This window comes from Schistocerca cancellata, chromosome 11 (genome assembly GCF_023864275.1).
Source record: "Schistocerca cancellata isolate TAMUIC-IGC-003103 chromosome 11, iqSchCanc2.1, whole genome shotgun sequence".
Taxonomy (NCBI): Eukaryota; Metazoa; Arthropoda; class Insecta; order Orthoptera; family Acrididae; genus Schistocerca; species Schistocerca cancellata.
In genome coordinates this window covers 81,446,802-81,472,895 of record NC_064636.1, presented here as the reverse complement: position 1 = coordinate 81,472,895, position 26,094 = coordinate 81,446,802, and the positions used below count along the sequence as shown (strand labels likewise).

General features: G+C 42.1%; 1 protein-coding gene across 1 annotated transcript in view; it reads right to left on the bottom strand.

Moving 5' to 3' along the window:
- Positions 1 to 2,792: 2,792 nt before the first annotated feature.
- The window catches only part of LOC126108232 (serine hydroxymethyltransferase, mitochondrial-like), a 205,713-nt gene continuing 182,411 nt past the window's right edge, over positions 2,793 to 26,094 (bottom strand). The window contains exons 9-10 of the mRNA XM_049913463.1: positions 3,006 to 3,113; positions 2,793 to 2,923 (exon numbers count right to left, since the gene is read on the bottom strand). Of these exons, the coding sequence (XP_049769420.1) occupies positions 2,793 to 2,923; positions 3,006 to 3,113 (239 nt within the window). The remainder of the gene's footprint in view (positions 2,924 to 3,005; positions 3,114 to 26,094) is intronic.

The window sequence follows — 26,094 nt, the reverse complement described above, 5'->3', positions numbered from 1 at the left end:
AATCTGGCAGAGTCGGCATGGCTCCACATCTCTGCTTGGAACTTTTCAGACCCTCACTGAATCTCTTTCTGCACATCCACTCTGTGAACGGTGGTTATTCAGGCTTTTGACAGGTGTCAAGCTTACTATGACCCGTCAGTGTACATCCTCCTTGCTCCGCCCATCACATATACACTACTGGCCATTAAAATTGCTACACCAAGAAGAAATATAGATGATAAACGGGTATTCTTTGGACAGATATATTATGCTAGAACTGACATGTGATCACATTTTCACGCAATTTGGGTGCATTGATCTTGAGAAATCAGTACCCATAACAACCACCTCTGGCCATAATAATGGCCTTGATACGCCTGGGCATTGAGTCAAACAGAGCTCGGATGGCGTTTATAGTACAGCTACCTGTGCAGCTTCAACACAATACCACAGTTCATCAAGAGTAGTGACTGGCGTATTGACATACCAGTTGCTCGATCACCATTGACGAGACGTTTTCAATTGGTGAGAGATCTGGAGAATGTGCTGGCCAGGGCAGCAGTCGAACATTTTCTGTATCCAGAAAGGCCCGTACAGGACCTGCAACATGTGGTTGTGCATTATCCTACTGAAATGTAGGATTTCGCAGGTATCGAATGAAAGGTAAAGCCATTGGCCATAGCACATCTGAAATGTAACATCGACTGTTCAAAGTGCTGGCAATGCGAACGAGAGGCGACTGAGACGTGTAACCGATGGCACCCCATACCATCACGCTGGGTGATACGCCAATATGGCGATGACGAATATGCGCTTCCAATGTGCGTTCACAGTGATGTCGCCAAACACGGATGCGACCATCGTGATGCTGTAAACAGAACCTGGATTCATCGGAAAAAATGACGTTTTGCCATTCGTTCACCCAGGTTCGTCATTGCGTACACCATCGCAGGCGCTCCTGTCTGTGATGCAGCGTCACGGGTAACTGCAGCCGTGGTCTCCGAGCTGATAGTCCATGCTGCTGCAAATGACATCAAACTATTGGTGCAGATGTTTGTTGTCTTCCAAATGTCCCCATCTGTTGACTCATGGATTGACACGTGGCTGCACGATCCGTTACAGCCATGCAGATAAGATATCTCGACTGTTAGTGAATCGAGGCCGTTGGGATCCAGCACGTCATTCCGTATTACCCTCCTGAACCCACCAATTACATATTCTGCTAACAGTTATTGGATCTCGACAGACGCGAGCAACAATGCTGCAATATGATAAACCGCAATCGCGAAAGGCTACAATCAGACGTTTATCAAAGTCAGAAATGTGATGGTAAACATTTCTCCTCCTTCCACGAGGCATCATAACAACATTTCACCAGGCTACGCCGGTCAACTGCTGTTTGTGCATGAGAAATCGGTTGGAAACTTTCCTCATGTCAGCACGTTGTAGGTGTCACCACCAGCACCAACATTGTGTGAATGCTCTGAAAAGCTAATCCTTTGCATATCACAGCATCTTCTTCCTGTCGCTTAAATTTCGCATCTGTAGCACGTCATCTTCGTGGTGTAGCAATTTTAATTGCCGGTAGTGTAATCTTGCTTCCAAGTTAGCACAATTGCTGCATGTTAAGTTTATCACTAATCTCACTTCCGCTTTTCTTCGTTACTATTGCCTTTCTTCAGTTTGCTCTCAATCCATAGCATGTGAATATTAGGCTGATCATTCCATTCAACAGGGTCCTGGAATTATTCTTCACTTTCACAGAGGATATCGATGTTAACACATCTTGCCACTGATATCCCTGCACTCCAAATTTCAAACCTACTCCTGAGCCTTTTTTTATTTTAGTCATTACTTCTTTGATGTGCAGAATGAACAGCAGAGATGAAAGACCACATCCCTGTCTTACACTGTTTCTCATCTGAGCACTTTGCTCTTGGTCTTCTAGTCTTATTTTTCCCTTTTGATTCATATTAACAGTCTTTCCCCATGGATTACACCTATTCTTCTGACAATTTGGAACACTATGCACCATTACTGAGTGCTTCTTACAGTTCCACAAATCACATGGAGCTGACTTGAATTGCCCTACGCCTTGCTTCCATTATCAGTCGCAACATCAGAACTACCTCTCTGGTGCCCTTACTTTTCCTAAACCCCAACTGGCTGCCATCTAACATATTCTCAGGCTTCATGATTTAGTAATCTTTTTTCCTCCACTCTTTTTCTAAACTCTTTCAAGAGAAGGGTGTTCCAATTGGAAAAACTAGCAATTTTGTAACTTTTGATGTTCTTCTCTCTGCTGCCGCTTGATGAGCAGATTTCCTCTAGCTGAACTATAAAAATTCAAAACTGTATGACAACACACTGTGATTGTTGATACCATGTTTTTATTTTATACTTACAGAGAAATAATGTACAGATATTACATCGCCATAACAAAACGGATACAGACATACTTTGCGTATCAACTGGCAAATGGATTCAGCTGATAATTAACAAATATTCAGTTACTCAAATATTTCCTACAGAAAACTTACATGTACCAGACAAGGGTAATGAAATAGCAAATTTCTTTCTCAAAATTTTCTGGTTGTAAGTTGTCGATACTGGCTTACATAAATTCTGTTGCTATATGATACATCTGACCTAACTTAGAGAACACAGGAGAAATTAAAAACTTGTACTAAAAATAAATAAATAAACATGTCAGAAACTAACATGTAATAAGTAAGACAGTCATTAAGTCAATAGTCAAATTATCAGATTTCACTGCCCCCTAGGCACACAGAGCACGATTATTTTACTTTTATTTAATGGTCGTCAAATCCAGGCATTGGGTAGCACAAAGCAAATCTGCAAACCTCTTCTTTCAGTTTCTCTATCTTTGAACATATTGTTGCATCATTTGCTAAAACACCCTGGAATTCCTTAATTTTTGGACCTAGAAGAAGAAACAGCCACTTACATACCACACTTGTATGCTGTACACAGACCTTCCACACAGTTTGCACGTAACAACCTACCTGATTTTTTTGACGCTTCGGCAGCTATCTCGACGGCCCTGTTAAAGAACTCGAGAACCTTCATGAAATCCTGCTCTTTGAATTGCCGTGAGGTCAAAGCGGGCACACCTGTAATACAGAGAAATGAGGACAGTTAATGTGAACAAAGATACATAATAAACCAACTTGTCGTTGTGAAGGGAAGTTACTGGCAAGTTGTTTGCAATTTACTTTCAGACTACAATTTTGTAATAAATACCAAAATTACTTCACAGGCTTTGCTTTTCAGATTATTATTATACATACAGTAATTTATGTTGCTGATTACTATAGTGCAGTTAGTTTTGCTGAGGAATTTCTCTCAAAGGGCACATTAGTATTTAAAACTTCATGGTACTATGTAATCTGAAAAATTTCAACTCTGCTAATAAACATTTGCTGGAAGACTGCTATATGCTGATTTGCTGTCTGTAGCTGATTACGGAAATATGTTTGATTTTGCTTGATATCAAATAATTTGAAAGGTATTTTAATGTAAGGATTTCACTGTATATACACAAAACATAATGGCAAATACTGCTTAAATTCTGATCCAAAAGAGTAGGACATGGATATTCAGCAGGGCATGTATAAGGAAAATTATGTTAATCACACTATGTTGGTAACTAAAATTGTGTTAGTTTGAACTTTGTGAAATAACTATACTTAAATAATTTTATAAATCTTTGATTAGGAGTCCCATTCATTTTGGCCAGCCCCAAGCAATCTGTTTGTCCAGCAGCAAAACAGGAAATGTATCAAGAAAATGTTTTTAACTACCAGGGAGGTATTAACCAATATGATTGCTTTTCTTGTAACTTTGTTCATAATGGAGGTATGAACAGCAGTAATCTTTTATTCCACAATCCAATTTCACTCCTCAAGACATGTTCAAAAATGTTTCACAGTTTACCTTTCATGTAAACATGACATTATTACAAATGGAACACAAATTTAGCTTTGATTCATAGAATCGTCTTGGTGTAAATCAGAACTGATTTGTTTGTTTGAAACTGTAGTAGAAAATAATTTTACTTTCACTGTGTAAAGGAGACATTACTTTTTGAGCTTTCATCACATACACTCTTTCCCTTTGACTGTGTGAAACAAGTATATGTGACACAAAAGAAAAACACCAATTTCACTGAGGATGGCAGTGTGAATGGACTAGCAAGATTTTTGAGGTGAAGAAATAGCACACCAATTGTGGTAAAAAACAATTTTTAATGTGACTAGTGTACTATTCCTTCACATTGGTATTCTTCAAAAACATTTCCTGAAAATAATGAACAAAAATCTAAAAGACAAGATTCATATTTGCAGTGGGCAGAGATGTGTGTGAGGAAATGCTGACGTAGTCGGTGCTCACCACTACCAACAGGAACTTAAATGTCTAACTTCGTGATGCAATTTTGACACTACAGCTTCTAGGTCGCTGGCATTTGCAGAAATGAAAAAACAGGGAAGCCAACATGAAGTGTTCCAGGCAACTCTTTTATTTGACGAAACCGAATGACGGACCCAGTGGACACCTTTTTTTTGTGCCACTTGCATGCAGTTATCATTGTTAGCATAGTGGTTGTCCCCTAGTGCGAATGTGCATTGATTTTCTTTCAATTCTTGCTCTACGAGGTTTAATCAGACTACTAGCTTGTTGATGTACAGAACATCTAATAATAAATCAGTACTTAGTGATATGGATATAATAGAGGGAAACATTCCACGTGGCAAAATATATCTAAAAACAATGATAATGTGACTTACCAAACGAAAGCGCTGGCAGGTCGATAGACACACAAACAAACACAAACATACACACAAAATTCAAGCTTTCACAACCAACGGTTGCTTCATCAGGAAAGAGGGAAGGAGAGGGAAAGACGAAAGGATGTGGGTTTTAAGGGAGAGGGTAAGGAGTCATTCCAATCCCGGGAGCGGAAAGACTTACCTTAGGGGGAAAAAAGGACAGGTATACACTCGCACACACACCCATATCCAACCGCACATACACAGACACAAGCAGACATTTGCAAAGCAAAGAGTTTCGGCAGAGATGTCAGTCAAGGCAGAAGTACACAGGCAAAGATTTTGTCGAAAGACAGGTGAGGTATGAGCGGCGGCAACTTGAAATTAGCGGAGGTTGAGGCCTGGCGGATAACGAGAAGAGAGGATATACTGAAGAGCAAGTTCCCCACCTCCGGAGTGCTGACAGGTTGGTGTTAGTGGAAGTATCCAGATAACCCTGACGGTGTAACACTGTGCCAAGATGTGCTGGCCGTGCACCGAGGCACGTTTAGCCACAGGGTGATCCTCATTACCAACAAACACTGTCTGCCTGTGTCCATTCATGTGAAAGGACAGTTTGTTGCTGGTCATTCTCACATAGAAAGCGTCACAGTGTAGGCAGGTCAGTTGGTAAATCATGTGGGAGCTTTCACACGTGGCTCTGCCTTTGATCGTGTACACCTTCTGGGTTCCAGGACTGGAGTAGGTGGTGGTGGGAGGGTGCATGGGACAGGGTTTTACATCGGGGGCAGTTACAAGGGCAGGAGCCGAGGGTAGGGAACAAATGTCTGCTTGTGTCTGTGTATGTGCGGTTGGATATGGGGGTGTGTGTGCGAGTGTATACCTGTCCTTTTTTCCCCCTAAGGTAAGTATTTCTGCTCCCGGGATTGGAACGACTCCTTACCCTCTCCCTTAAAACCCACATCCTCTCGTCTTTCCCTCTCCTTCCCTCTTTCCTGATGAAGCAACCGTTGGTTGCGAAAGCTTGAATTTTGTGTGTATGTTTGTGTGTCTATCGACCTGCCAGCGCTTTCGTTTGGTAAGTCACATCATCTTTGTTTTTAGATATAAATCAGTACTTACATATACAGCTCTACAATCAGCGGTATATTTACAACTTGCAGCCAATATTTTTATAGGCAAATACGTCGACATTTTTTCCGTCAATATATCAACGATATTTTTCAATATATCGAGTACCGATAGTGATATTTTTTTAAATATCGCTACATCGGATTCCCTAAATTTTGAAAAATATCAACAATCCTAGTCCCCTGCAGAATTCTGCATAAGAACTGTGCGGCAGCAGAGTAATATTTTGTACGAAACTATAACTGTTTCAGGGTGTTATTTTCTGAACAATCAGCCACCAGTGTTCTCATTATTGAATAAATGCCAGTAAAACACAAAGATCATCAATATTATTTTATTACTTATGGAACCCTTTATTGTGAACAGTAAATTTTAGATAATACATCACAGATCTGAAAACAAACTTTTGTCACACCAAGCTCAGAAAGAAAAGCAACTTGAAAACTGCAGTTTGGAGGACATACAACAAACACAGGAAACAAAGGTTACAGCAATAAACAATATCCAGTATCTTTTGGGAATAGACTATAGACAAAATGTGATATTGTATTGTACTGTATTTAACTAGGGACGTAGAAACAATGGAGAGGCTTCGTCCCCACCGTAGCCTCAGTGGTACACAACCCAGGGTTATTGTGTGGTTCCAGTGTCCCCCCCCCCCCCCCCCCCCCCCCCCCCCCCCCCCCCCCAGCCAAGTGTAACCCCAATGTTTGCATAGTAGAGTAATTATTGGTGTACCCATACATGGAGAAAGTGTGTGCGCAGCAATCATCTATATAGTGTAACTGAGGCGGAATAAGGGGAACCAGCCCGCATTTGCTGAGGCAGATGGAAAACTGCCTTAAAAACCATCCACAGACTGGCCGGCACACCAGACCTCGACACTAATCCGCTGTGTGAATTCGTGCCGGGGACCAGCATGCCTTCCCACCTGGAAAGCAGTGCGTTAGACCAAAAGGCTAACCGGGCAGGCAAATGTGATATTAATACAAAGCAAGAAAACTGTAGTCAATTTTGAAACTAAAGAGTGAGGTATGCAATTGTTGCTGTAATAGGGAGAGAATGTGGATTCTGATCACAATTTATTGCTCATGGACTACAGATTACAGCTGAAGAAACTGCAGAAAGGATGGAAATTAACACTATAGCATCTGGAGAAGTTGAAAAGAATAGATGTTTTTGAACATTCAAAAGGGAGCATTAACAACAAATGACTGAAATATGGTGGGAGGTGGACAGGGAGGTTGAGGGGGGGGGGGGGGGAGGGAATAGTAGAAGGCAAATGGGTAGCTTTGAGAGCTGAATTAGTGAAGATAATAGACAATGAAATAGGCAGAAAGATAATGCCCAGTAGAAATTCCTGGATAACACAAGAGATTGCATTTGATTTATGAAAGGAGAAAATTAAAAAATGCAGCAAATGAATCAGGCAAAAGTGAATACAAATGTTTAAAAAATGGGACTAAAATGTAAATGTCGTGTGACTAGGGACTCCCGTGGGGTAGAATGTCAATGGGGATGAAAATCTCTGACCCACCTGGGAACCGAACCTGGGTCCTTAGGATTGACATTCTCTCGCACTGACCACGCAGCTACCGGGGGCGGACAAAAAATGAGACTGACAAGGCATACAAAACTGCTAAGCAGGAATGGCTAGAGGCAAATGTAAGGATTTAGAAGAATATTGCACTAGAGGAAAGATAAGATACTGCCTACAGGAAAATTGAAGAGGCCTTTGGAGAAAAGGGAAGCAGCTGTATTAATATCAAGAACTCATATGGTAAACCAGTTCTAAGCAAAGAAAGGAAAGCTGAAAGGTGGCTGGAACATATAGAGTATCTATACAGGGAAGATGTTTGAACTTGAAAGCAATATTATAGAAAGGGAAGTGGATGTAGATGGAGATAAGATGGGAGATTCGATACTGTGGGAATTTGACAAGGGAAAGATGAAAGGTGAAAGGCAGAAGGAATATGGAAGAACCATACAAAGAGAAACTATCATGAAGACAATATTACAGAAATGAAAGAGGAAGGACATGAAGGTGTGAATGCGAGGGTACGGTACTGTGTGAATAATATGATGGAAGATGTAGCTCAGAATTGAGATCCTTGGAACAATATACCAACACAAAAGTATTATACTTGGAATGCGAGATATATGAAACACAGTGCCCCCCCCCCCCCCCCCCCCCCCCGCCCCCCTCCTGGGGGACCCTGACTTCAATAAGACATAACAATTCCAATTCCAAAGAAGACAGGTATTGACAGGGGTCAATATTACCAAATTATAAATTTAATAAGTCATGGTAGCAATATGCTCACAGACTTGCCTTAAAAGATAGATTAAAGAGAAAGGCAATTCATCGTTTATAGTGTTTGAAGGTTTAGGGAAAGCTTCTGACAATAATGACTGGATGCACTTTCTATAATTCTGTAGGTGGCTGGGATAAAATACAAAGAGGGAAAGTTCATCTATAATTAATACAGAAGACAGATTGTAGATACAGGAGTCAAAGGATGTGTAAGGAAAGCAATAGCTGAGAAGGGAGTGTGACAGGATTGTAGCCTACTTCCAGTCATATTCAATCTGTACACCGAGCAAGCTGTAAAGGAAACCAAAGACAAATTTGAAAAGGCAATTAAAGTTCAGGATGAAGAAATAAAATCACTTTACTCTGTTGATGACAATGTGATTTTCAGAGATGGCAAAACACCTGGAAGAGCAGTCGAGTGAAAGTATGTCAAATAGAGATTGTAAGATGAATATTCACAAAAAATAACACAAGAGTATTGAAATGCAGTCAAATTAAATCACGTGATGCCGACATAATTATAAAGGACGTTTGGAAATTCCCATTAGAAACTTCTAGGACTTGTAGAGGGGAGTTTGCACATTACATTCTGAATAGGAATCCATTTCTGCAAACGCTCAGTTCCTACGACGTTATCCTTGGGTGTGGCGAAGCTCACAGTAACGGAAGAGCCGCTCATTGCCTTTATCAAGATCATTCTGCACAAATTATGACTCCATCACATACTCTTTTCACCACAATTATGCAATGCCTTTGAGAAAGGGTATCTTTACCATCAGCAGGTATGACCATGGTGCTCCAAAGAGACGCTGCACACCCAAATTTGGAGAGGCCATACTGAATCATGTTCAAGAGAAACTGTCAACGAGTACCCAAGGAGTTTCTTTGTCTATTAAGGAATGGAACTGTAAGGGTCATGCCTAATCAATTACGTGTAAAAGTGTTCACGTTACCAACACATTTTCAAATGGTTGTAGCAAGAAAACAGTCCAATTCCAAACATAGGTTCCAATTCAAAACATTATCTACTCACTCCCCTCTCCACGTACTAGAAGTGTGTAACAGGGATTTCTAAAAACCATGTTTCAGGAAATGAGACAAATAATGTGGCAGACAAGTAAAGTTATTTGAGGAGCAAAATAACTAACAATAGCTGAAGTAGGGAGAGAACAAAATGAAGACTAGCAATAGTAAGAGAAGTGTTTCCAAAAAAATATAACTTGTTAATACTGACCACAACATTTTAGTATTGGGACGTCTTTTCCAAGGTTTGTGTGTGGAACAAAAGTGAAATTTGGACAATAAGCAGTTCAGACAATAAGAGAATAGAAGCTTCTGAATTGTGGTGCTACTGAAGAATGCTAAAAATTACTTGGATTTATGAAGCAACTAACGAGGAGGTACTGATCGAATCAGGGAGGAAAGAGATCTGTGGCACAATTTTTTTTGAAAAAGAAGGTATCAACTGATTACAATACAGTCTGGCGAAGGATTTGAGGGAGGGAGGGTGGGGGGGCGGTGAGTGGGAGAGATAGAAAGAAAAACACTTGATCACAAAATGCAGCTTCAAATATCGGGTGACAAATGGGTAATGCAACCGCTTTTGCAGTGTGTTTTCGGTCAGCAAGGGTGGCTGGTATGCCCACAGGATGTGGGACAGGAGGTCTGCAGTAAATATACACACATCAAAAAAAAGTTTTGCATCACCCCGGTTCCCAGAACTCCTGAAGATAGACCTTGACTGTGGGTATGGTATCACAGAGACAGTCCCTTTGACTGTTCTGAGACGTTACTAAATCCACCTAAAGATGTAAACAACCATGCATGAGCAGCGCCATTAGGTAGAAGGAAACCGACAGCCGATCAGTTCCAGTCATTCCACCAGGAAGGAGGTACACGGCTTGTGTTGTCTGTGGTTCAACCATGCCTAGATGATCAATACCGCAGTTCGATCAAATCCGTGTCTCGGAGTGAACCAAAGCGATGTCGTTCAGACATGTAGGAGATACAGAGAGACACAGGAACTGTCAATGAAATGCCCCGCTCAGGCCACCCAAGGACTACTATTGCAGTGGATGACCACTACCAGGGGATTATGGCTCGGAGGAACCCTGACAGCAATGCCACCATGTTGAATAATGCTTTTCGTACAGCCACAGGATGTCATGTTACGACTCAAATTGTGCGCAATAGGCTGCACGATGCGCAACTTTACTCCCGACGTACATGACGAGGTCCATCTTTGCAACCATGTCACCGTACAGTGCAGTACAGATTGGCCCAACAACATGCTGAATGGACCACTCAGGACTGGCATCATTTTCTCTTCACCGATGAGTGTTGTATATGCCTTCAATCAGACAATTGACGGAGATGTGTTTGGAGGCAACCATGTCAGGCTGAATGCCTTAGACACACTGTTCAGTGAGGTGGAGGTTCCTTGCTGTATTGGGGTGGCATTATGTGGGCCGACGTACACCGCTGGTAGTCACGGAAGACGCCATAGTGGCTGTACGATACGTGAATGTCATCCTCCAACCAATAGCGCAACCATATCGGCAGCATATTGGCGATGCATTCGCCTTCATGGACGATAATTCGCGCCCCCATCGTGCACATCTTGTGAATGACATCCTTGAGGATAATGACATCACTCGACTAGAGTGGCCAGCATGTTCTCCTGACATGAACCCTATTGAACAGGCCAACCATTCTGAGGGATCTACACCAAATTGCTGTTGCGAAGTGGGACAATCTGGACCAACAGTGCCTTGATGAACTTGTGGATAGTACACCACGATGAAGACAGGCATGCATCGATGCAAGAGGACGTGCTACTGGATATTAGAGGTACCGGTGTGTACAGCAATCTGGACCATCACCTCTGAAGGTCTCACTGTACGGTGGTACAAAATGCAATGTGTGGTTTCCATGAGCAATAAAGAGGGTAGAATTGATGCTTATGTTGATCTGTATTTTCTGTACACGTTCTGGAATGCTCAGAATCGAGGTGATGCAAAACTTTTTTTTGATGTGTGTAGTATGCATTGTAGCATTAGTTATTTTGAACATGCATAACTTAACCAGTTAAAAATAAAAGTATGTTACTCACATATATTAAGCAAGGCAATACTGGAATTGCCTCCCTTCATTGTTCAAGCATTTCTGAGAGCTGCTTAGGAAACTACTCATTAGAATCTGCAGTACCCTCTGAGGAATGGCACCAATTTCGTGAGGAATTTTTATTAAGTTCATCTAAAGTGTGTGGATTTTATTTTTACACTTTCTCTTTTAGTGGTCCCCAGAGATAAAAATTGCAGGAGATTAAATTGGGGGAATGAGGAGGCCATATGTTGTTAGCGATAACTCTATCTTGAAACACATCACGAATTTCCTGTAATGAGAAGTTGGCTATATGTGTCATTGCAGTCTTTCTGAAAGATCATGAAAGCAAGTTATCTCTCTGTTAACTGGTCAAAACAAAGCTGCAAAATGCATTGCACATATCTCTCACTGTCACCTGTTTCCTGGAAAATAAAATAGGGTCCGTTATTCTCCCACCACTAATAATGCGTCACACTACTACTTTTGCGTCATTCACTCTCCTACTTTTTCATCTTGCACGGGCATCTGATGTTTTACATTTGGCTATTCAGCCTGCCAGTAATGATTATTTTGCAAATTAACATATCAACTTAGGAGGAACCATGATTCATCTGCAAAAAAAAAAAGTAGGTGAGGATCACTTCATGCGTCACACACCCTATTTAAAATCACGTATGAGACCAAAACATTTTTGCGGGTCACCTTGTTTAAGTTCTTGCACTGCAGTAATTTTTGTAGGGCTGTAACTTGGATAACTTTTTAGCCATTTGAACAGAACCATACGAAATTCCCATTTCCAGAGCATGCCCAATGTTATCCTGGTTTTTTTCTGTGTGTACTGTATGTGGTAGTCTACGTTTCCTGCCAAGAACACTTCCTGCATCATGAAATTTATTTATCAATCAATAAATAGCACTCCTATCAGGAACTCAATCATCAGGAAGTTCCTCTCATAATAATCTCCATACTGCAAGTGCTGATTCAGTATGCACATACAAATCATACTCAATAAACAAACACTAAATGAAAAAAAAAAAAAATGAAAAAAAAAAGAAAAAATTCTGTTAACTTTTTAATGTCTGCAAAAAAACACACTATAACAACTTTAATTTAAATGATGAAACTATAGAATGTGTAGACTACACAGAATTTCTTGGTATGCATGTTGACAGTCAATTAAAGTGGGAAGAACATATTAAAATACTTAGTAACAGAATCGCTACAGCATGCCATGCTCTTAGAATTCTGACTGCAGCGTGTGATACTACATGTGTCAGATCTGTGTATTTTTCTTATATCCACTCTGTTATTACCTATTGAATAATATTTTGGGGAGTCAACAGTAAAAATATTCAAATAGTTTTCAAATTGCAGAAAAGAGCAATTCGTGTAATAACCAGGAGTGGCAGTAGGGCTCACTGCCTTGAACATTTCCAAAAGCTGGAAATCCTAACTATCCCCCGTGAATACATTTTTCAAAGTATTATGTATGTAAAAAAAATATTGACTGCTATGTTAAAAATTCTTTAGTACACAGTTATGAAACTAGAAACCAATACAACCTGCATCTAGAGAGGAAAAATAAAGTTAAAACTCAGCAGAGCTTGTTGTACAATGCTGTTAAATTATATAATAAATTACCCCAAATTATAAAAGATATTGACACAATTGGACAGTTCAAAACAAAACTAAAAAATTTTTATTAAATAAAAGTTATTATGCAGTAACGGACTATCTGAATTAAAACATGTAGCGTAATTAAAGTAGCCCACAGTGTAATACATGAGGAAATAATTACAATATGAAATCCAGACTTGTATAGTACTATAAGAAAATTACTTAAGGATGTGAAACTAATGTAAGATACTTTAAAAATGTGTGTAAATATTAATTTTATGTGTATAAATTGTAGGTATATTGTATTGTATATGATTTTGCTGATGAAATCCACACAATGTAAATTGTTACATGGATTAATAAAAAAATCAATCAATCAATCTCTTGCTGAAGAGAATGCTTGCATGTCACCATTTCACTTGAAACATGCTCACTCAGTATACTGTATTGTCTCACCTAACAAACAAAAACCTCAGAACAGAGGGAAAATATACTCCCCACCAGCACTGCTGTGTGCTGGCTGTTGGATAGACAACAAAATCCCTGATAAGTGTTTGTGTTATGGATCGATCAACCTGTGTATGTGGTATATCTAGAAACAAAGATTATGTGACTTACCAAACGAAAGTGCTGGCAGGTTGATAGACTTACAAACAAACACAAACATACACACATAATTCAAGCTTTCGCAACCAACGGTTGCTTCGTCAGGAAAGAGGGAAGGAGAGGGAAAGACGAAAGGATGGGGGTTTTAAGGGAGAGGGTAAGGAGTCATTCCAGTCCCGGGAGTGGAAAGACTTACCTTATGGGGAAAAAAGGACAGGTATACACTCGCACACACACACATATCCATCTGCACATACACAGTCACAAGCAGACATTTGTAAACGCAAAGAGTTTGGGCAGAGATGTCAGTCGAGGCAGAAGTACAGAGGCAAAGATGTTGTTGAAAGACAGGTGAGGTATGAGCGGCGGCAACTTGAAATTAGCGGAAGTTGAGGCCTGGTGGGTAACGAGAGGAGAGGATATACTGAAGGGCAAATTCCCATCTCTGGAGTTCAGACAGGTTGGTGCTAGTGGGAAGTATCCAGATAACCTGGATGGTGTAACACTGTGCCAAGATGTGCTGGCCGTGCACCGAGGCATGTTTAGCCACAGGGTGATCCTCATTACCAACAAATACTGTCTGCCTGTGTCCATTCATGCGAATGGACAGTTTGTTGCTGGTCATTCCCACATAGAAAGCTTCACAGTATAGGCAGGTCAGTTGGTAAATCACGTGGGTGCTTTCACACGTGGCTCTGCCTTTGATCGTGTACACCTTCCAGGTTACAGGACTGGAGTAGGTGGTGGTGGGAGGGTGCACAGGACAAGTCTTACACCGGGGGCAGTTACAAGGGTAGGAGCCAGAGGGTAGGGAAGGTGGTTTGGGGATTTCATAGGGATGAACTAAGAGGTTACGAAGGTTAAGTGGACGGTGGAAAGACACTCTTGGTGGAGTGGGGAGGATTTGTATATGTGGTATGTTAGAAAAGTATCTGACCTCTGGCTGAGGAAAAAAAACTGGTTTACCTGGAGTGTTGGGCACCTAATCATCCTGAAAGAAGCTCCTTTGGGATTCCACACACCTCTCCCAGTGGTGCCACCACTGTTGGAAGCATGCCAAAAAAGCCCCTTTCAGAATGGAGTTCAAATTGTGTTCCTTTCAATGACCTCTTGAATTTGGGGAAAAGCCAGAAGCTGCAGGGGGCATGTCAGGAGAATAAGGAGCCTGTTGAAGCACAAGAATCTGTTCTTTCCAAAAAAGTCTAAATCAAGTGTGAGGAATGTGCTGGAGCATTGTTGTGATGGGGGTGCCGATTTCCTGTTGACCACAAGTCTGGTCTCTTGTGCCACACATCATCACATAGGCAACAGAGGGCATCCCTGTAGTACTCTTTGGTGATTGTTAGACCCTACGGTGTGTTCTCGTGTACCACACTGCGGTAGTCAAAGAAAGCAGTCAGCATCACTTTGATGTCGCTGTGCACTTGGTGGGCCTCCCTTGGTCTCGATGATGAGGAATGCTTCCAGTGTGATGACTAGGATTTGGTTTCTGGGTCATACCCATACACCCAGGACTCGTCACCAATGATTATGGCTTTCATGAAGTTGGGGTCAATGTTTGTGGAGTCCTGCTTGTAGTATGACACTTCAACACGAAGTTGTTTATGTCCTGCCATCAGCAGTTTCAGTACAAATTTCGTCAATGCTCCCTTTGCAACCAGATCTTTGATCAAAATGGAATGTGCCAAAAATGTACTGATGCCCACCTCTTCTGCAATATCTCTGACAGTCACATGATGGTCCTGCATCACCACAGCATTCACTTTGGCAATGACCTGGTCATTTCAGCGAGACGATGGAAGTGACATGCTCTCCACTGATGTACAGCCATCTTTAAAGTGGTTGTACCTTTTATTAATCTGTGTGATGTCCATGGCATCATCAATGTAAGCCATCTGAATCTTCTGAATGGTTTCCACTGGGTTGTCAGCCAGTTTCTGGCAACATTTTATGCAGTAGCACTGCTCCAGTCATTCCTTCACTTCCTTTGCAATGAAAAACCAACAAGAGTACAGCACACTAGCTCACTTGACCATGCTTGCCACCAGCTGAGGCTACTGACAAGTGAGAAAAAATTCATGCCTGCACATGAAGGTTCAAGGTCAGCTTGTGCAAGCATGCTAGATTCAAATCTAGCAGGTGTTAAAAAAAGGAGGGGGGGAGAGGGGGGGTTGGATGTTTTCCTAACAGACCACATATATAGGCTGCAGTAGTTTTGCAGAGATGAAGGAACTTGCACATGATAGACCAGTGCAGAGAACTGCATTAGACCAGTCATCGGACTGAACATAATATTTTCTTCGTCACAAAAAGAGCTGCACCTGAAAGGACCAGATGGACTGCAATCATTGTTGGCAGGCTGGTAGGTGGTACCACACATATGAAATGATTACACTTTCAACTTCGAAGGATGAACACGTATTTCAACACACGGCAACAAAATGTACGGTGTCAGACCCCAATGGTAGTGAATAGTTGCATCGAGGTGTGCAGCACAGGTCTGCAAAAGTCTCAGATGTAGTCCTGTGATACTCCATCCTGTGCTGCTTGCACCTGAGTGCACAGATTATAGGGTGGACACGGAGTCCTGATCACACATTCTGTGACATCCTGCACATTTCCAATTGGGGAGAAATCGAGCTGATGTGGCCTGCCATGGCCGTACCCACAGCCGCAGAGCACGCTCGGGATGTGGCAGTGTGTCACATCCCAAATATGGTTTTTGCCTGGGGTTGAGTGATACAGTTTGTAACAAACAGCTTAACCGGTTGCCTGTAGTGAGTGAGACACTTAGACAAGGTGTGAAAGGTGAAATGTTGCGAGGTAAGGTGAAATGACAATGAAATGAACACCCTTGGCTGCTTACAGGCGTTGACACACATCAACGGGGGCAGATTAAAATTTGTGCCCCGACCGGGACTGGAACCCGGGATCTACTGCATACATGGCAGACACTCTATCCATCTGAGCCACCGAGGACACAGAGGATAGCATGACTGCAGGCATTTAGCTCTGGCAGGCCTCCTGCGAAACCCACATTCTCAACGTATTGTCCCGCACCACATTTGTAGTGCCCCCGCCCATTATACTCATTACTCGCGGCGCGTTGCCGATTCCTGTAAGAGTTTGGGCACTGTTTGTGCATTTGCACAGAAGAAGAAGATGGTCAAGTGGCCGGTGAGCCTTAACTATATTTATACTAAGATGGTATCTGTTCTTTTGGACATGTCAGAAAGAAAAGATACCATCGGTGACCATGCAGCTCGTTAGCTCAGATGGATAGTGTGTCTGCCATGTAAGCAGGAGATCCCAGGTTCAAGTCCCAGTCAGGGCACACATTTTCATCTGTCCCCATTGACGTATGTCAACGCGTGTAAGCAGCTAAGGGTGTTCGTTTCATTGAATTTCATTCTAACGAGCTGCATGGTCACTGATGGTATCTGTTCTTTCAGACATGGCTGAAAGAACAGATACCAGCTAAGCATAAATATAGTTAAGGCTCACCGGCCACTTCACCACCTTCTTCTTCTGTGCAAATGCACAAACAGTGCCTGAACTCTTACGGGAATTGGCAATGCGCCACAAGTAATGAGTATAATGGGCGGGGGCACTACGAACGTAGTGCGGGACAATACGTTGAGAATGTGGTTTTCGCGGGAGGCGTGCCAGAGATAAATCCCTGCAGTCACGCTATCCTCTGTGTCCTCGGTGGCTCAGATGGACAGAGTGTCTGCCATGTAAGCAGGAGATCCCGGGTTAGAGTCCCGGTCGGGGCACACATTTTCATCTGTCCCCATTGACGTATGTCAACGCGTGTAAGCAGCTAAGGGTGTTCATTTCATTGTAATTTCACCCTAATGAGCTGCATGGTCACCAATGGTATCTGTTCTTTCGGACATGTCCGAAAGATCAGATACCATCTTAGTATAAGGTGAAATGAACTCTTCACAACGTTTAACAAGTTGAGATTTATTCCAAAGTAAGCAAATCAACTTAACTGCCCTGGCTGAGAGGCATCCATAAAATGACCAAGTCTTATACAGAGACAGTGACTGACTAACACTGTTCCATCTGTTCTAATCAGAGCCTATCAGACTGAGCCACACGACAAAATACAGAATCCTGCAGACTCTGCCTAACTGCCAGTCAGATCTGGTTCTAACTCTGCAACGATGTCTGACTAGATCCACCCAGCTGCCTGCCTGCAGCTCCTGTCAACAATTTCTCTAAAATTATCTCTCCAACGCTCTCTGCTCGGAGTGTTCTGCTCCTGAGTTTTGCTGCGCTTTATCCTGGGACCTGGACAGCACTCGGCATGGCTTAGCGTCTGGAGCCACTCGCCACCTTATTGGCAGTATTTGTACACTGTTGTTTAGAAGCTCTTCAGAGCCTGGGTGGAGGGATAGAGATGCCTCTCCCAATATGGTCACACAATGCATCTTAAGTCCTACATTGGCTTCTCATGACATAGTGCTCTCCCCATCCACTCTCTTTCTGCCTCTCACCGCACACTCTCTCTTTGACCAGAAGTACTATTATTTTTAATTACAGCAGCTCTGTTGTCACAGTACACAAAACCTTTTTCTGTGTTGATATCTTACGGCTTTCTAGCTCACTATAACACAGTTGCTCATCTGCCTGGTGTGTGGCCGGCCTGCTCCCGACTCTGGGGCTTGTGGCTCCTTGTGCTACACCCTATGACTTTACTGTTTTCTGCTGTTACTAGCACTGTGCCCATTTTGTCGGTCCGTTGTTCGGCCGATTTGGGGGACGGAACCGAACCGCAATGTCATCGGTCCTATCGGATTAGGGAAGGATATGGAAGGAAATTGGCAGGCCCTTTCAAAGGAACCATCCTGGCATTTGCCTGAATCAATTTAGAGAAATCGTGGGAAACCTAACTCGGGATGGCGTGAGATGTGGGTTTGAACCATCGTCCTCCCGAATGCGAGTCCAGTGGGCTAAGCATTGCGCCACCTTCCTCTCAATTTGTCATTAGCTATGTTCTTCAGACTCGGATTTTTCTGATGGATAAAACGTCGGCACGAGGATGAGAGTTGTCCTGTTGAAATAGGGCTGGGCAAGGGCGTTCATGAACAGGTGAGATACAGCTTACACAGGGTGTATACGTGGACAAGGAAAAAAAATTCCCGGAGTTTTCCCAGATTTCCCGGTTGAAAATACACTTTATCCCGGGTAAAAATACCCTTTTTCCGTGTTAAATGACAGTATACTTTTCCTCGGCACTGTAAAACTCATCAATCCTTGGAATGTTTATGGTTTTCTACACAGACATAGAATTTTCTGGCACTTTAGAAAACGAAACCCAGGGAGGAAAAACACATTTTGGAAAGATCTTTGATGTGCAGCAACATGTACGCTGCGTTTCTTCGTTTTACGGAGGTACAAATTCGAATGCCACCAAACACTGCATGTTACTTTCCGAAGCAATGAAATCGAGATTGCGACGCACTTTTGTAAGCCAGTCATAACTCATGTCACGTGATCTCACCAGCTGATGACAGCACAGGACATGTAGTGTAGTCAACCAATAGCAATATCACTCTTAAGTAGCGTGAACACACAAATAAGAGAAGTTAATGGTTTACATTAATATACATAGTTTTGCTAGAAAAAAAAAAAAAAAAACAAAGCTTTCACAAATAATATTGGTCTCAAAGATTAATAAGCTGCAAGTGAAGCTAAGCTTCCACATATAATTCTGATCATTTTGCATGTGTTACACTTTAAGATACATCACACAAATGTGCCAGTTAAATTTTTAATAACGACGTAAATGTCTGACCTTCTGGGCTCGAAATTCTTCTAGATGGTCGTCCTCAAAGAGTTGATTTTTAAATGAGAGTCAAACGCTCTGTGATTTAAGAAGTTCATCGTACATTCTCGCACATAGTTAATCTTGCGTAAAAGGAAATTTACTTTGAAAGTAACTCTTTTCGAACCACCATTCGCAATATTTTCCCATGACCTGTTAGAAATTGGTTCGTTTCAGCAGTGCCAGAGAGTGCCAGATAACAGTTGTCACTGCGCCTGCACAGCTACGATGACGCAGGAAGCTCGCATATTTGTACATGTAAAACATTAAAAGATCTTGCATTATGTCATAAAAGAAAATAGACATCAAAGGATACTTCAGGAGCATCGGAATTTCGTTAACTATACTAAAATGCATAATGCGGCTTAAAGTGCACAATCATATCCAGATTCGGATGTAAATTTTCTTGAGTACCAGTACTGTATTATCTCATGTTTGGTTCTTTATTATGGCATAATGCCATACAAGCTAGAAGGTGAAAACGTGCACTTCAAATGCAGCAAACAGTTGAAACTAGCCAACAGTGTGAAATTAAACACTTTGTTTCAAATAAATCGACTGCCTCAGCGCAAAATATTAATAAAAGCCAAATCTCTTTAGCAAACTGACAAAAACAATGTCATTATTCTCCAAGGTGATTAACGGTTGACTGTCAGAAAGGTGGAAATAAAACCTGATACTAACAACATATTGTAGCCTTCCGTAATTATGCGAACGTATTTTAATTCATTTGGTAGCTCCCAGCCACAGAAATCCGTTTTGTTTTCATTTAATGTGAGAGCAATAAACAAAGAGGAAAGAGCAAAATCACTAAACGTAAGCACAGGTTATGTGGAGACTACCCACCTCCCCACTACAACTCAGACTGCTCTGTGCATCAGCCCCAGATCTACGATATTTCCGAACTGGAGTAATTTAGATAGTGGCGCCCAGCCACACATCTGTAGCCAGAAGTGAGAGAAGGTACTACTCATAGGCGATTCAACTGAGCATGCGCAAGAGCCCGCCCACAGCTGCTCAAATGAATCAGATGTGAACAGCTGTCATGTCACGCTCATCGAAGGCAATTTGTTGTTAGGAAGCACTGCATATTCTTCCTAAAGCCTTTGACACACTTTGGTTGGCAGACGATTGTATGAGCACTGTGTTTTGTTGTTGTATATGGCGCATTTCCTTTGTGACTTAAGTTTTATTTTCGTTTCTTTTTTCTCTCGATCATGTGTTTTTGCTGCAGCATTATTCTGCAGAAGCGGGATACAGTAATATCCTTCGTTAGAGTATTGGTTCTTACCTGTCAAAATCGCAAAAATGTAACTGGTAACTAAGACTAGGAATTCTAAAAAATTCCCGGGTTTTTCCCGGTTTTCTCCTGGATGAAAAAATTCCCGGGTTTTTCCTGGATCTCCCGGATGTCCCGGGTCGTATACACCCTATTACAGATCTCATTCATGTTCTGTGTTGCCGACAGAAGGTAGGAACACTAATGGTGAATGGGTACCACGTGATAATGCTCCCCACATCGTCACACGTGATGGGGGACCACAAACCTCTCTTTCTGGCCCTCTTTACTACATCTCCAGACACAGGCCCGGCAGTTGTCGTCTCCACTGTAGAAGTGGAACTCATCGCTAAAGGTAACCCGCTGCCAGTCTGCAGCCACACGTATCGTCACTGACACTGGGTAAGTCGGCCACGATTCTGCTGGAGTGTGAGTGGCAGGTGCACTGTTAACGGTTAGTGTGTGATGAGTCCTGCATTGTGCAATTGCCTGCCAGTTGTACAGCATGAGTCAGTGTTAACCGAAGTTTTTTACTCGAGTGGTAGCCAGCATACTGAAGGGTTGTGCTCGTTGTTTTGCCAAACAGCAGCAGTGTAGTTACAATGGAGAAATGGACTGTGTAACACCGTGCACTTGTCACAGAGACTGAACCGTGTGTACTTCCATCTTTCCACGGCTCGTTTCCTGAGCATCGTGTGGAGCCAATATTTTTGGTAATCGACAGTGTTTGGGTACGATCGGGCTCTAGCATCTTGTTGCTGTCTTTTATTGCTTCGCTTTTATTTCGTTTTTCCGCAGTTGTTCAAGGTTGGTCTTTTATGAAGCTCTTTCGTTTGAACTCCCGCCCATAGTGTACCCACTATCGATTGCGATTTCTGTCTTTGGTGTACTTAGAAACCGTAGGTTGGTAACACGACCGACTCACGTGTTTACTGCAGCAGACTCTTCGGCCTGCACTATTTATAGGTGAGTGCGGTGACACTGGAGGAGGTTGTCGTGCAGTGGCCTTCGTTTCTGCTCTGGTGACGTCAACATCCTTCCTTCCGCGTACGGGTGTTGTTATCGAACCTGCACTTCTACCCGTGGAGGAACGCTGGCCCGGTTGGGTCCCTCTGTCCGCTCTTCACTGGTTGTCTGCGGGAGGCGGATGGCAGTCTAATCTTTGCCTGCGTCGACGAAGGCAAACAAACAGTAACCGTCGTGGGGCGGTGGAGCCGCCGTTCGGCGAGGGTTTGAGTCCGGGAGCAATTCGGCTGGGTTGATGTCTGCCGGGACGACTGGAGACGGCTCAGAATTGTGCACAACAGTCTTGGACAAATGACAAAGTGCGTCGAGGGAAAGGAGAAAAGAAGTTAAGTGTGAATGTTTCAAGTTGATCGTCCTTTGGGATCGAGTTCATCCAGTCGTCTTTCCCACCTTGTGGCCACCGCGGTGGCAATCCTCTGTTCTGTTCACTGGTGGAATTCTGACAGTGCAGATTCCTCCATGCATTGTTGCCAACCGGTGTAGTGGTGTATTTTGGTAGTTATATGTGTACGTTTGCACTTCTATGTTTTGGTAGTTCATCCTCCTGCCCTGTGGTTGCAGAATTTCAGGTGGGGAGTTAGTTCCTTGTCTCCCAAGATCTAGTGCTGTATTATTTAGGTTAATTCTAGTTCAGTCTAGTGTTCTGTTAATCCCTGGGTATATGTGTCTGCCATACTACTTGTGTTGTATTTATTCTAAGTGAGTTGCACTGACAGTAGTTGGGGGTTCAAGTCCTGTCACGGACCTGATAAGGGGTCACATTGGTTTCAGGTTGTCAGTTGGAGGGTGTTGCCTTAGAGGTTTGTTAACATTGGCATGCCAGCATTGTCTAGCACTACCAGGACCTAAAGAAGAACATTGTGCTTATTAGGGAATGTTGTTACATATTCTTGTTTTCATTTCAATACCTGTATTTGTGAAGGCAACCGCATGAAGTAAGATCTGTTCTGAAGTTATGCTGGATCTTGCGCTCTTGGGATTATTGGTTTTGTTTTGATCCCGACTATTTGGGTGTCAGGAATATGGAACTGTGTTGTTATTGTTTGGCTTGAACAGCGGATACGCGGCTAGTTTAGTACGTGTGTAGTGGCATGGTGTCCTCGTGAAGGCGTGTCCGCTAGATTGCTATTGCGTCTCCTCAAAGTGTAATTTCCACCTTACTAAAACCCCCTTGTTAAAAGGGAGGAAGGAAAAAAAAACAACTTTAGAAATACCTTCTATTTGTATTAACTATCTTACTGTAGCTTAAGTAAATATCTGCTCAGTGATTAAGCTAATGGAAGCACCTATACTAAAAGCAACTGGCGCACTTCTGTTAGGATGGCCCTCATGCCTATTTTGGTCTGACAAATTGTATAAACAGGCTTATATACTCTGTATCGAACTTCTGATGTTGTTTTTGAGTGATTGTGGATTATTAAAATTGATTATAGTGCAGACGTTTGTATTTTACCAACCGTGTTTATAAGTTATTAATGTGATTGGCTGGAATGTAATATGAAAGTTTTAGGACCATAGGTTGTCCAGGTAGAAATTTTGATGCCGTGCTGTGTTGTGAATTTATGTATTTATGTTTTATATTGCAATGAGAATTTAAATGTGGTAAACCACGCTTTGTGATTAATAATTAAAGATTTAAGAGTGTGTTCACTTAGCGCTTACTTATGTGTTGTTTTATTATTATTTTTTAAAAATTATAGTAGGCGTTTTAGTTTCTTAAATTAAAGCCTTTCCAATTCGAAAGTGGTGGCCCTCCCATTTTGGGCAATTGTAGGCATCGAAGCAGGATTTACGTAGTTGGTGTTATGTATTGTATGTTATGAATAAATTATTTATGTGTTAAATCATATCTGATATGTCAATTTCTTGGCCCTGTCCACACCTTGGTCGTAGTCTTTTAATATTAAATGATCAGACCACCGTTCCAGAGATGTTCTTTAAAAATGCAGAATCTGTTACCACCACTCAAAGGAAGTTCCATCTCAAAGTCAACGGTCCACGTAATCATGCATTTCCAACCCGCAATACCATTCTCCTACGGGTTAAGAGTTTTTGTTCTGCATTGAAGAAAAAACTGGGAAGCAGCACAAAGATGGCCATGTCACACGAAAACATCGAAGTCTCGTGTCACGCAATTTGACAGAGGCCCACCGATCTGTGAGACGATGCACACAGTCTCACGGGTTATCAAATTCGTCTGTTTGATCCATTTCACATTGTCTAAATTTTCATCCCTACAAAACTGTGACTGTTCAGTGGTTGAAGCCCCAAGGTTATGTGAGAGGGAGAAGTTTTGCTGAAGTAATGAAAGATATGTTGGAGGAAGAGCCAGCAACTGTGGTTTTAATGTCAGAGGAGGCAGTGTTAATAAACAAAACCGTTTCCAGAATGTGATTTTCACTCTGCAGTGGAGTGTGCACTGATATGAAACTTCCTAGCAAATTAAAACTGTGTGCCAGACCGAGACTCGAACTCGGGACCTTTGCCTTTCGCAGGCAAGTGCTCTACCATCTGAGCTACCCAAGCATGACTAACGCCCCGTTCTCATAGCTTGGAAAGTAGGAGACGAGGTACTGGCAGAAGTAAAGCTGTGAGGACGGGGTGTGAGTCGTGGATGGGTAGCTCAGTTGGTAGAGCACTTGCCCGCAAAGGCAAAGGTCCCGAGTTCGAGTCTCGGACCGGCACACAGTTTTAACCTGCCAGGAAGTTTCAACAAAATTGTTGTTGCTGGTCTCCAAACAACACTCAACAACTGCACCAGTGCCCACTGCATTGTGACAGGGTTACAGTGTGGGCCAGATTAGGGAAATACGGTGTCACAGGGCCTTACTTCTTCGAGGAAAATGGGAGAGCTGTCATTGTGAACTATGTGTCATGTGAATTTGTTGTCCCGGAACTTCACCACTGTGGCATAAATCGTGAAAATGTTTGGCTTTGGCTAGTTGGTGTGACAGTTCACACTTACAATGTGTGTACGTCTGAAGTAAGGAAGTTGTTTCTGGGGAAAGTGATACCCAACAGAGGAGATGTCAATTGGCCCGCCCGCTCTCCAGACCTTATTCTGTGTGACTTTGTCTTGTGGGGCCTCCTGAGAACAAAGTGTATGTCAGTAAGCCATGTACTGTGCTTCAGTTAAGGGGGGTAGGGTGTCAAACGGGCCGACTTGCAGCAGGAAAGGCACCACAGGACATTTTAATTTCCACTGTCTGTACTTTTACAAGTAAATTCATAAAACTTTGTCAGTATGACCAGGAAGGATTCAGTATTCACTCTCATAGCAGTGGAAGTTCAAAAACATAACAAAATAATCATTTTTACATGTGAAATTTCATCATTTTTTCACTTACTATCGGCTGCATTTGTCGCTATAGGTACACTTTTCTTCATAAGTAAGAGAGACTGTTTGACAAATTTTGCACAGCATACAAACCATACTTACAGGTGTCTGAAATTCTAGAATCTATTTAAGTTATGAAAAAATGAATGAGCTGTTACATTTTAAACTTCATGTTTAGAAAAAAATCAAATTTTGTAGTTAATTATCTCAATTTTTGCCACCGTTTTTAATAGATTTGGAAAATTCTAGAGTTTCATACATCTTTAAGTATGGTTTGTATGCTGTGCAAAATTCATCAAAGAATCTCTCTTACTTGTGAAGAAAAATGTACCTATAACAACAAATGCAGCCAACAGTAAGTGGAAAAATGATGAAATTTCATATCTAAAAAAAAAAAAATAATTATCTTGTTATATTTTTGCACTTCCACTGCTATGAGTGTGAATCCTGAATCCTTCCTGGTCATACTGACAAACTTTTATGAATTTATTTCTAAAAGGATAGACAGTAGAAAATAAAATGTCCTGTGGTGCCTCTCCTGCTCCAAGTCGTCCCGTTTGACGTCCTATCCCCCTTAAAGGATACCACTGAGTGAGAGATTTTTGCTGTATCCTGAAACATGTTGGCGAGGGTAGTGATGAACTTCATGCAGAGGGTCATCAAGTGTACTGAAAAAGAGGACCAGTACTTAAAGGATGTTATCTTTCACAGATAATTAATAAGATGCAAACTGTTATTATTTGTGTATCTTTTGAAATAAAATAAGCTGCTATATCTTAAAACGTCACTGTGTACTATAAAGTCCAAAACCGTCAGAGAACACTGACTCACCCAGCACTAGCACTATGTTGCAAACAAGACAGGGCAGCCTGCGGAACGGTCCCTACCGTCGCCAAGGATTTACTCGCACATGGTGGACAATTCTTCTATGCTTCCTCCTCGTGGTGTGTGTCAGATATCCAGATTGTATGTGCCTGTGTGCACCCTCCCATATCTATCACCACTGACAGGCAACAGTGGTGTAGCATGACTGGTGAGGCAGTATTAGGATATATAAATAAATCTAACTTTCTA